The sequence below is a fragment of the Lagenorhynchus albirostris genome, chromosome 4 (assembly GCF_949774975.1).
Source record: "Lagenorhynchus albirostris chromosome 4, mLagAlb1.1, whole genome shotgun sequence".
NCBI lineage: Eukaryota > Metazoa > Chordata > Mammalia > Artiodactyla > Delphinidae > Lagenorhynchus > Lagenorhynchus albirostris.
Window position 1 is genome coordinate 126,449,078 of NC_083098.1, and position 12,866 is coordinate 126,461,943.

Here is a 12,866-nt window from a genome sequence, read left to right on the forward strand (position 1 = left end):
GCTGCATTAGGAAGGGCTATGGAAATTTTTTAAATTGAACATTTTTTTAATAATAGACTTTATTTTTTAGAGCGGTTTTAGGTTTACAGAAAAACTAAACAGAAAGTATAGTATAATGTTCCTATATACCCCTTCTCCTCCCAACACACAGTTTCTCCTATTATTACCATCTTGCATTAGTGCGTTATACTTGTTATGATTGACGGACCAATATCAACGTAGTATTATTAACTGAAGTCCACAGTTTACATAAAGTTTCACACTGTGCGGCACTGTCCTATGGGTTTTCATGAATGCACACTGTCACGCGTCTGCCATTACAGTATCATACAGAAGAGTCTCACTGCCCTAAGATTCCCCTGTGCTCAACCTCTTCATCTCCACTCCCTCCACACAGCCGCTTGGCAGCCAGTGATTCTTTTACTGTCTTCCAAGGTTTTGTCTTTTCCAGAATGTCATAGAGTTGGAGTCATATAGTAGCCATTACAGACTGGCTTTTCTCACTTAGCAATATACATTTAAGGGCCATTCATGTCTTTTCATGGCTTGATAGCTCTACTAAACTTTTAATTTTGATATAAATGTAGTTTACATGGAGCTGTAAGAAAGAATACCAAGCAATCCCACGTACCTTTTCCCAGTTTCCCACAAGAGCAACATCTTGTAAAAGTATAGTACAATATCACAACCAGAATATTGATATTCATGCAGTCAAGAGAGTCCTACCAATCACTAATGTCTCCCATTTATATATATATATCTTTTCATTTTAAGATGCTATAAAATGGAATCATACAGTATGTAACCTTTGGGGATTGGCTTTTTTCACTCAGTGTAATTCCCTCAAGATAGATCCATTTGCTGTGTTTCAATAGTTTGTTCGTTTTTATTGCTGAGTACCATGCTTTGGATGGACCACAGTGTTTTTAACTTTTTACCTACTCATTAAAGTACATTTGAGTTGTTTCTTTTATTATTATTAAGAATAAAGCTGCTATGACCATTTGTGTATAGGTTTTTGTATGAACATAAGCTTTCATTTCACTGGGATAAATGCCCAGTATTGCTGGTAGTCCTATGTTCAGTTTTTAACAGAGCCTATTAAATTATTTTCTAGGGTGGCTGTACCATTTTACATTTCCAACAGTGATATATGAGTGATCCAGTTTCTCCACACCCTCCCCAGCATTAGATGCTGTCACTATTTTTCATTTTGGCCATTCTGATATGTGTATAGTTATATCTCATGGTTTTAATTTGCATCTCTCTAATGACTAATAATGTTGAACATCTTTTCCTATGCTTATTTGCCATCTGTATATCTTCTTCAGTGAAATATCTCTTCCTGTCTTTTGCCCATGTTCTAATTGGATTGTTTGCTTTTTTACTGATGAGTTTTAAGAGTTCTTTATATATTCTAGTCTGTTTTCAAATATGTGGTTTGCAAATATTGTTTCCTACTCTGTAGTTTGTTTTTTCATCCTCTTAACACAGTGTTTCTCAGAGCAAAAGTATTTAATTTTGCTTAATTTATCAACCGTTCCTTTTATGGACTGTGCTTTTGGTGTCAAGTTTAACAACATTTTGTCCAGCCCTAGATCCCAAAGGTATGATCATGTAATTTTTCTTCTTTAGCCATTTAATATGGTAGAATACATTGATTTCTGAATATTGAACCAATCTTGTATCCCTGGAATAAACCCCACTTATTCATGGTATAGAATTCTTTTTCTGTATTGTTGAATTCTATTTACTAATATTTTGGTAAAGATTTTTGCTTCTATAAGCATGAGGGATATTGATCTGTAGCTTCTTTTTTTGTGTGTTGTTTCTGTTAGCTATCAAGGTAATAAGTTAATTGGGAAGTGTTCCCTCATCTTCTGTTTTCAGGAAGAGACTATGTAGCATTGGCGTTAATTCTTCTTTAAATGTTTGGTAGAATTCTCTGGTAAAACCATCTAGGTCTGAAGATATCTTTTGGGGGAGATTTTAGAATTATAAATTCAATTGCCTTATAGCTATAGGATTAATCAAATTAGCTACTTCATGTTGGGTGAGATGTGTTACTTTCTGCTTTTCAAGGGATTGGTCATATTTTTTCTGTTTTCAAATTTATGTGAATTTACATGTAGAGTTGTTCATAGTATTCTCTTTTTATCCATTTGCTATCTGCAGTGGCTGTAGTGATATCCCCTATTTTGTTCCTGATACTGGTAATTTGTATCTTCTACATTTCTATTTTTCTGTGTCAGTCTAGCTAGAGGTTTGTCAATTTTACTGATCTTTTCAAAAGCCAACTCTGTGCTCAACTGATTTTTCTCTACTGTTTTTCTGTTTTTAATTTCTACTCTTATCTTTATTATTTTCTTCCTTCTGCTTGCTTTGGGTTTATAGTATAGATTTGATACTTTTCCTCTTTTTTTAATGTATGCACTTAGTGCTATAAATGTCCCTCTCAGCACTGTACTGTCTGTGCCCCATAAATCTGATATGCTCTATTTTTAATTTCAATGAGTTCAATGAATTTTTTATTTCCCTTGAGACTTCTTCTTTGACTCATGGATTGTTTAGAAGTATGATTTTTTTTTTTAGTTTCCAAATGTTTGGAGATTTTTCTGTAAACTTTTTGTTACTCATTTCTAGTGTGATTCCATTGTGATCAGAGATCATACTGTATATAATTTTGATTCTTTTAAATTTGTTGAAGCTTACTTTATGGTCCAAGATATTGGTCTATCTTGGTATATACTCCATGTGCACTTGGAAAGAATGTGTGTTCTATTGTTCAGTAGGATATTTTATGCTGTTTATAAATATTTTATAAACAGTAGGATTATATCCTACTGGTTGATGGTGTTGTTGATTTCTTTTATATCCTTGCTGATTTTCTCTCTGTTGTCCTATCACTTGTTGAGAGAGGAATGTTGAAGTCTCCAACTCTAATTGTGGGTTTATCTATTTCTCCTTTTAGTTCTATTAATTTTTGCCCCATTTGCAGCTCTGTTTTTTGGTGCATACACATTTAGGATTTCTAGGTCTCAGTAGTAGAGCTTAAGTCTATCAGTTTATTTTTTGTTTTCTGTTTGTTGTCTCTGTTTTTCCCTTCTGTTTTCTTTTTCCTAGCTTCTTACGGATTACTTGCACATGTTTCAGAATTCCATTTTTATTTATCTATAGTTTTTCAAGTGTACCTGTATAGTTTTTGGTAGTTGTTCTATTACATTATATGTGCTTAACTTATCAAAGTCTACGGATATTGTCATTTTATCAGTTCAAGTGAAGTACAGAAAACTTATCTACCTTCATGTCTATTTACCCTCCCCTGTTTATAATAAAATTGTGTTAACTATTTTCTACATATATTTATATCAGAGTTTGATAATTTTTGCTTCTATGATCAAACATAATTTAGAAAACTCAAGAGGGGAAGGAAGGCTTACTGTATTTACCCACGTTTTTGCTTACTGTAATCTTTTTTAGTTCCGATGTTCTAAGATTCCTTATTTTACTGTTTCCCTTTTGTTTAAAGAACTTAATTTAGTTATTTGATATGGTCTGAATATTTGTGGCCCCCCAGAATTCAAATATTGAAATCCTAATGTCCCTGATGGTATTAGGACATGGGGCCTTTGGGAAGTGACTAGGCCATGAGGGTGGGGTCTTCATGAATGATATTAAAGACCTTATGAAAGAAGCCCAAGAGAGCTTTCTTGTCCCTTCTACCATGTGAGAACACAGTAAGAAGTGGGCAGTCTACAACTCAGAAGAATGATTTCAACTGAACCTACTATGCTGGCACACAGATCTCAGACTTTCAGCTTCCAGGCCTATGAGAAATATATTTCTGTTGTTTATTAGCCACCAGTCTTCGATATTTTGTTGTAACAGCATGAACCATTCTTCTAGGGTAGGTCTCCAGGCAACAAATTTCCTAGTTTTCCTTCATCTGAAGATGTCTCAATTTCCCCTTTATTTCTAAAGAATATTTTCACCGGGTATCAGATTCTGGGTTGACATTTCTTTTTTTTCAGCATTTTTGTGCCACTTCCTTCTGAACTTCATGATTTCTAATGAGAAATCCACTGTCATTCTCATTTGTTTCTCCCTATAGGTAAGTTGTCATTTTCCTCTGGCTGCTTTCAAGATTTTCCCATTGTCTTTAGTTTTTAGAAGTTTATAATATGTCTTGTTGTAGAGTTCTATAGATTTATCTTTTATAGAATGCTTTTAGCTTCTTGAATCTGTAGGTTTATGTCTCTTGCCAAATTGGGGAAGTTTTTAGCCATTATTGCTTTGTGTACTTTTCCAGTCCCACATGCCTCCTCCTCTCCTTCTGGGACTTCAGTGATACAAATGCTGTATCTTTTGTTCTAGTCACACCAATCCCTAAGGCTTTCTTTTTTTTTTTTTTCCCAGTCTATTTGTTTTTCTCTGTTGTTATTATTGGGTAATTTCCATTGTTCTATCTCTCAATTCACCATTTCTTTCCTTTATTCCCTCCATTCTGCTACTGAATCCATCCACTGAACTTCTTATTTTGGGTATTTCATTTTTCAGTTCTAATGTTTCCATTTGGTTCTTTACAACTTTTATTTCTCTGCCATGATTTTTTATTTCTTTGCTAAAATTTTCTATTTTTCTTTCATTTGTTTCCAGAAATTTGTAATTGCTCTTTGAAGTATTTTTATCATGGCTGCTTTAAAATCTTTGTTATTTAATTTTAATATCTCAGTCACCTCATGTTGGCACCTGTCTTTTTTCATTCAGTTTGAGATCTTCCTGATTCTTGGTATGACAAATGATTTTTTTATTTGAGCCTGCATATTGTCATATTATGTTCTAAGAATCTTGCTCTTATTTAAGCCTTCTGTTTTATCTATCCTAGTCTGACACTGCTTCAGCAGGGGAAGGAGAGTGCCACCTCATCACTGCCAGGTGGAAGTAGGAAGTCAAGGTTTCCCAGTTGGCCCCTACTGAAACTTGAGGAGGGTCACTTAGTTACTAGTAGGAGGGGGTAGGAGTTCAGAATCCCCACCTGGTCTCCACTAACACTACAGGGATGGAGGGTTGTTACTGGCTGACAGGGATGAAAGTCCCAGCTTCCTCCTTAGCCCCTCTGATACCACCCTTATGGGAGCATCGGGGCACCTCATTACAGCCTTGCAAGGGTAAAATTCTGGGCTCCCCACTTGAACTTTGTTGATATGGGTGAGGCCAAAGTTTTTCCTGTGGTATTTGGCTGAAGTAGAGTAGCTATTGTCTAAAAGTTTTCTGTCTTTCTAGGTTGCTTCTTTCCTGGTCTTGGCTAGTGAGAACAATCTTTTTGGAGGCTTTTGGCTGCACCTTTTGGTGTTTCTGGGTTAATAGCATCTTCAGCTCCAAGTCTGGGATATATGGGGCTAAAAGAAAACCCAGAGAATTCAGTACCTTGTTGTTCCTTGGATCCTGAGGAAGGATCTTGTTGTCCCTAGCTGGTCTGCCTTCTTCTCTCCAACTTCCAGAGTCTTCTTATGTTTATTTTATACATAATGTCCAGGATTTTTAGTTTTACTTAGTAGAGGTATAGGGAAAAGTAGATTTATTCTATCTTCTCAGAAGCAGAAGTCTTGATATTATAATTTTTATAATTAGTGGAGCTCCTCTCTGGGTAACATCAAAATATATAAACAAATTGATTTTTTTTCAAGGCAAAATGGGGAGAAAATTTGTAAGTAATTTTATTATTTTATCCCTAAAGACCTCCAAAAGCCTAATTATTAGGGTTAATTTGTTACATCAGAAAATGTTGTCCCCATCAACCAGCATAATTATTTATTTTACAAATGGTCCAATTTTTCTTCTTTGCATTTAAGAGCAGTCCACAGTGGCAAAAGAACTCTGTGGGTTACACAAAAAGATATTTCTGATTAAAGGTGCAAGTGGAGGAGTTTTATTTCTTTGGGATTTTAGAAAAGTCCTTCAGTACTAGAAATAGAAAATAACAGTTGTTTACTGAACATCTCCTATATTTAAGGCATGGGGAACACAAAGACAAAAACATAAAGAATGTGCAAGCCATAAAATAAGTAAAACAGAATCAAGTAATTGTGATTCAGTGCTATGGGAATACAGAAAAGGCATGAATAATTATGAATAGAGATTTTAGAGAAGGAATTGACAGAAATGGCATATAAGCTAGATTGAGAAGGATTTGTTCATTTAATGCTTATCACCTACCTACTTTATGTTAGGCTCCTTGGTGCTAGATGCAGAATGAATAGCATTCTGACAGAGACAGGAAAATGGGTGGCATGGGCCAAAGGGTAGACATTCTTGTAACAGAGACTGCTAAAATTGATACAGAAAAATGTTGGGAGTCAAACAGAGCTTATGAAGAGAATTATGATCAGTGTTGTTTGAAAACTCACTAAATAAGGAAAGATTAAACTAATAGTGTCATTAGCTTACTTTCATTCACTCTTTCTATGTGCCAGGTATGATGCTAGGTGTCTGATAAGAAACATTTTATTTAATCCTCAAATCAACCCTATGCAGTAGGTGTTATTATTAGCCCCACTTTAGAGATAAGGAAATTGAGGTTTACAAAAAATAAGTAACATATCTATGATCATACAGTTAGAAAGTAGTAGAGCCAGGATTCAACCCAAGGCAGTCTGAGTAAAGAGCCTATATTTTAGTCACTATACTAGCATATAGCGGGCAATAAATTATGAAATTTAGCAAAGCACTTAAAAATGCTTATCTTGGGGTTTTCATGCACATGAATATTGTTTTACAGATGTAGATGGCATGGACCTGGGCAAAAAAGTCAGCATACCCAGAGACATCATGTTGGAAGAATTATCCCATCTCAGTAACCGTGGTGCCAGACTATTTAAGATGCGACAAAGAAGATCTGACAAATATACATTTGAAAATTTCCATTATGAATCTAAAGCACAAATAAATGTAGGTATAACTTAATAATGTGGTATATAAATAAACGGGCAGCACTTCTAAATTTATATGTGTTATGAGATTCTCAAACAAGTATTCTACAAATTTTCTTTTCATTGATTCTGTTAGACTTTTTATTTTCATGATAATGAATAGTTTAGGTGGATAAACAAAGGAAATATTATGCATGATATGAGTATATTTTTAGTTCAGTACAGACATTGTAAGTTTGTAGATTTGGCACTGAAGAGCTCCTCTGTTCTGCTAAGACCAGGGAGAGGGAGTGGACATTGTGGTACTAAAAGTTTCCATGGTCTTATCACCACTGGTTAAATGTTTGGGATGGAAATATTTCCAAAGCACACAGTGCTCCATAAAGTAAGTATAAGCATTTTATTGGCTGAATACATCCTGGCAGTAAAACATGCCTGGGAACTACAGACACAGTTGATCTCCTTTCAAAGCATTTATTCCACATTGTGTAGAGAAGTCTGTTATTTATTAACAACAAAACCAATGTGGATAAAACTCTTTGGACAAAAGTTTTCATCAACCAGAAGTTTAAAAAAGCAAACAAATTAATTAAATTATATTTTACATATTGCATGAATACCATATTCTCTTGTCATTCAGAGAGATTTTAGAGGAAGAAGTTCATAGTAGAAAAACAATTAGCTTTGGGAAAATGACTTTAAAAATAAAATACCAGGTATGAAGAATCAAAAAGCAACAGTGCATTGGTTCTAAATTTGAGGAGCTGCTAGAGACTACAACAAATATAAGTTGTTTTTTTGTCTTTTGTGTATTTTTATTGAGGGTTTCTTCCTGTAGCTATGAAAAGTCTATAAGTTTACTTATGAATTTAAACCTGAAACCTTTCCAGCTGCCATCACTAGTTAAGTTGTTTTGAATGGACAGCTAAATTCTTTAAAGCAAACAGACTGGTTTCACTGATCTTTTATCATAATTACTAAAACACATTACAGAACTAACAACCGCACTCACAAACAATACAATTTTTTTCATTTCTGAACTATTTCCCTTGTTATGATGCTGGTTAACAATAAATGGTTAGAGAACATCTTAAACAGTTTCTTTTCACATTAATGAGCATCCTTCAACACCCATGAATTGAATTTAGTTATAATTATGAATTCAGTTAGACATCAAATTTTACTCAACCATAGTATTTACACTTATGAAGAATGGTTTTCACTTGAAGTCATGGATAAATGCAATGTTATGTTACCCTATAATTATGCCCAGTATCATCTTATCAGAAAATGTCTGCAGCTAATACAGCATGAGCCTAAAATAACCCTTAACTCATCTGACAGAGTGTAATTATATAATCATATTCTTTCAATAATGACAACAGAGAAGCAGCTTTGAAGAATAATATGAAATATAGCAGCTTAAGGGAGATTCTCTGAAAAGTCATCTACAAGTCTAGACATCTGAATAAATGAATAAATCTAGTTTTCATAACTTACATTTATATCTCTAAGTATAATGCTTTAACTACAGTTCTGGTGGAAGGTACAATGAGATTTAAAATGTCCATTAGAATAAAGCATATTCTCTTATCACTAGTATTTCCAATTACTGACAATAATCTTATACACCTGTGGTCAAATGTTCTGGTCATAGGTAAAATGTTTAAGAACAGGTCTTGATAGTTTTTCAGTGTTCCTAGAAGATTGGGAACTAAATAAATAAAATAATCCCAAATAGCTATATTGAAATAAGCAATTAAATGCTGATAAATAGCATAGAGCAATAAACAATAATAATATATGGAATAAAGTCACATGTCATTGAGTTACATAACATACTCTGAAGTCTGATGAAATTTACTCTCTCTTCTTTAGAAATGAGGAAAGTAGTATTCAAGGAAGTACATATATTTATTTGGCTTAAGTAACACCATAATAAGTAGACTGAAACCCAGCTCTCAGAATTCTAGAGTTCTTGCACTGACACTTGTCATGGTGTAATTAAAAGAAACTCTGGCCTGGAAACTGGAAGACCAGGGTTCAGTCCTGGCTCTCCCATAATCTGTGTAATTTGGAGTCAATTTAAAACTTTCTTTGCCTTTCTGGACCTGTTTTCTCATTTATAAAATAAGGGATTGATGCAAATGGTTTTGTAAGGTGTTTTCTGGCTTTAAAGATTTGTGTTCTCTGATCCTAATTCTAAAAATGACCTGCATAATAAATCACTGAAGAAGGTAGTGAGCTACATTGTATGATGACACATTTGCTTTATCACGGTTATTAGATTGCAACTTGAAGCAAGCATTGATAATGTGACAGGAATTTAAAAAATATTAGGTTCAGGTCTAGTTCCATTCATTTATTTATACTTTTGGCAAAAATTTATTGATTGCCTACCATGTTCTAGAAACTATGCTGGGATTTCAAAGATAAATAGCTCTTGTCTAGTGATAGAGAGACAAAATAACATTGAAAAATAGAAAACAACTATTTACTTATAATCTAATTCTTGAATCATCTTTATATGATTTATATCAAATTAACTTATTGACTACATTTTCTGAAATGACCTTTTCCTTTTACTGCTTCCCTTGAGCTATAGATATTGTCAAAATAATTATTTAACTTATATTTATGCATTTCTTATTTTATTATAATGTTCAGGAAGGACATCATTAGATGAAAATATAAATCAACTCCCTGGTAATGAATGCCATTGGTTTAAATATTAAGTGTTATTAAAAAAAAAAAGCACAGCTTTGGGCTTACTCTATTGCTGAGAAACTGGCAAACTGAAGCCACACAAAACTTCTTATGTCATAAATAACAGAAAATAGGCATTTTTAAAAAGAAATGAAGATACGTTGCTTGCTACATATGCCAATTTTGAAGCCCTAGTTCATGAACTGATCAACTTCTTACAGAAATAGGCAAAAAAAAAAAAAAAAAGGATGAAGAAAATGAGCATTAGAGTGAAAATAAAATAGAAGAATGATTCATCAGAATTAAAAGTCCCTTCTATAAATCACAACAAAAGGATGTTAATCAAAACAATTCACATTTTACAGTTAAGACTACATCTGCTTTTAGTAACTATGGACTTTTCAAAATCCTTAAAATATTAGATAATACTGGGAAAAGGGGAAGTATACTGTAACAAGTAATTCTGAAATAAGACCAAACTAAATATATTGAGATTCTGAACATTTATTTATTTTGTTCAAAAAATAACTTTATAAAAAATAATTTAAGGCTTATATCATAACTAAAATAAGTCACTACCCAACTATTAAAAGCCTTTGTTTGTATACTTAACAATGACAATAGAGCTACTAGGTGTCTCCTGATAATTAATGACTATTTAGAAAGAGTTGATTTTCCTATCTATAAATGAGGTTAGTGTGACAATTTTTAAATTAATGTAGGTAGAATGATTTGTAAGTTTAGGTGAAATTCATTTCATGGGCACATTTCAGTAATTTGTAAAAAGTAATTTTTATGCATGATACAATTAAACTTTCTATATTTATGTCAACTGGCTTTTATTTATAATTAAAGTTAGGGAGAACTTTTCTCTTTTCTAAGAGGTGGTGTAGGTTCAGAAGTGATAAAAGATATTAATCCAGTCAATTAAGTTGAACACTTAAGACAAGAGCTAAATTCAAAACATGGAAAACTGATGTATCTGAGTATAGCATTACTCATCTCTAGAAATTGTTTCTTATTGCCTCTTGAATAAAATGCAAACTTTCATGCCCAGTAATCAAGACCCTGTACTCACCTAGTTGATGTTGCCTCTCATGCCTTCTTGCATGGCTCCATAAGCCAGCTTACCCCTACTAACATTGCCCTACTCATTTCCACAGCAACTTTACCAGGGTGCTGCCTAGAGTAAGGTGAAGGTAAAAGGCACCTGGAGAGTGGCTGTGGGTGGGAGAAGCCTGAAAATGCAATAAACTTAATTTTCTTCATAATTTTATCAGGTGAGGCCTTAATTTATGGCCTTTAATTATAGTATTTGGATTTTAGGACAAAATAGTCTTTTATCCTCACATTTCTATAAAGTTGAATAAGTATTAAACTGTAAAATTGTACTTTACCTTATCATCTTATAAATAAATACAGAAATGAAAAAATATTTTAAACTACTTTCTGCTTATGTCATACAGAAGAAAGTCAAAATTGGTCTTTATTTGCTATGCCTTTCAATAAATTTTTCCTTCTAAAGTTAAAAGATGATTTGACTTTACGCACTTCTTAAATAGATTGGCTTTTTAAAAAGTATATATATATTTCTCATATATGATTAAAACAATACTTTACCATAGAGATAAGTCCTAGCCATATTTCTGAGGATATAACCTATTACAATGTCTGTTTTTCTCTGTTAAAATGCAAACTGACTGTTTTTAAACTGCTATATTGCCATAGAATAAATCCCAAATTATAAGAGTAAAACAAATTCACCTAAAACTTTAAAGACAAATGCTCTTCTAAGCATTTTATTTTCTAGAAACCCCAAATTCTTCCTTCTATAAGTTCATGCAGCTTAAAGTGCAAATATTTTTTGTTATATATGACTGCTGTCCAAATTTCAGATTAAATTTTAAAACAAGGCATATTAAAGCATATCATTAAATCCCAAGTATAAATAAAATAGTAATGTAACAATGACTAAGCCGTATGTTTGGTGAGTATGCTGTATGATATTAAGTTAGTAAAGACTTAAAAATTAAATACTTAGATTTCCCTTTTAGGTATGTTGTGAATAGCAAATTACATAATTGATACAAAGCCCTAGACACAGTGCCTGGCACACAGTAAGGCTCAATTAATTAAGTGGATTGCCATCACAAAACAGATCTTAGATTGGTATCAGTAAAATTTCTCAACTAATTACAATATAAATTATTGAGACCTCATGTAACAATGAAGTGGCATTGTATTTAAATTCTAAGTATACAAATGGCATCTTGCACATATGATTTCTCCTATTAGTGTATCCAATATTTTTGAGTTTTCAGTTGAGTTTACTTTTGATCAAATACAGCACAATATTGCCATGCAGAATGAGAAATTGGATGGAAGCAACTTGGAAAGTGGTTCACAGCAAGCCCCATTTACTCCTCCTAATACCCCGGATCCACGAAGTCCCCCAAATCCAGAAAACATTGCACCAGGTAACTAATCCCCTTACAAATAGAACAATAAAGTTGTTATGCACTTAAATATATGACTCAAGTCATTTGGATTCTTTAGTAAATGGTATCTAAATGATACAGCTTTTCTCATTATATATCTACTTTGTAGATAAGTTCAGGACAAATGTAAAGATTTAGACCTAGAGGAGTCTTGTAAAACATTTACAGGAGTCTTACGTTCTTTCAGATGGTCCATTGTATTTGTTGGCAATCACCTATTATATTAAAAATTAAGTTGTTTGTAATTATATTGAAATCCTATTTGTATAGAACTGCATAATTTATGAATTGCTATGATATATATTTGTCTAATTTAATAATAACTCTATGACATTTATTATAATCCTCATTTTACAAATTAAGAACCTGAGGTTGTGAATAGCTATAAGCCAATATTGACTGTTCAAGAATTAAATCCAGATCTGGTACCAAATTTACAGATGCCTCATGTGAAGCGACCTTGTGGAGATTGCTTTTGTTATTTTCTGCTCTCTTACAGAACCTTAAATGCAATCCTTTAATACTGTATATTTGTTTATTATCTTAAAAGAGAAGCAAATGCTATCCAAATCAGTATATGTTAGAAGTACTGTTTGATTTTGAAATATTCAATCAGAAAAATTATCTGATCTATTTAGACAATAACTTTTCAAAATAACTTAAAGCAAATACCCTTAAGTTTTTCCTCAAGAGTAATGTATAAAGTAGGTTTATAAAATTTTCAACTACTTTT

At 32.7% G+C, this 12,866-nt stretch overlaps 1 protein-coding gene across 1 annotated transcript in view; it reads left to right on the forward strand.

Annotated features, from left to right (window-relative positions):
* Positions 1-12,866, forward strand: part of MYOZ2 (myozenin 2) — a 34,625-nt gene that overhangs the window by 9,170 nt on the left and 12,589 nt on the right. Inside the window, exons 3-4 of the mRNA XM_060148654.1 lie at positions 6,779-6,948; positions 11,983-12,112. Coding sequence (XP_060004637.1) covers positions 6,779-6,948; positions 11,983-12,112 — 300 coding nt within the window. The remainder of the gene's footprint in view (positions 1-6,778; positions 6,949-11,982; positions 12,113-12,866) is intronic.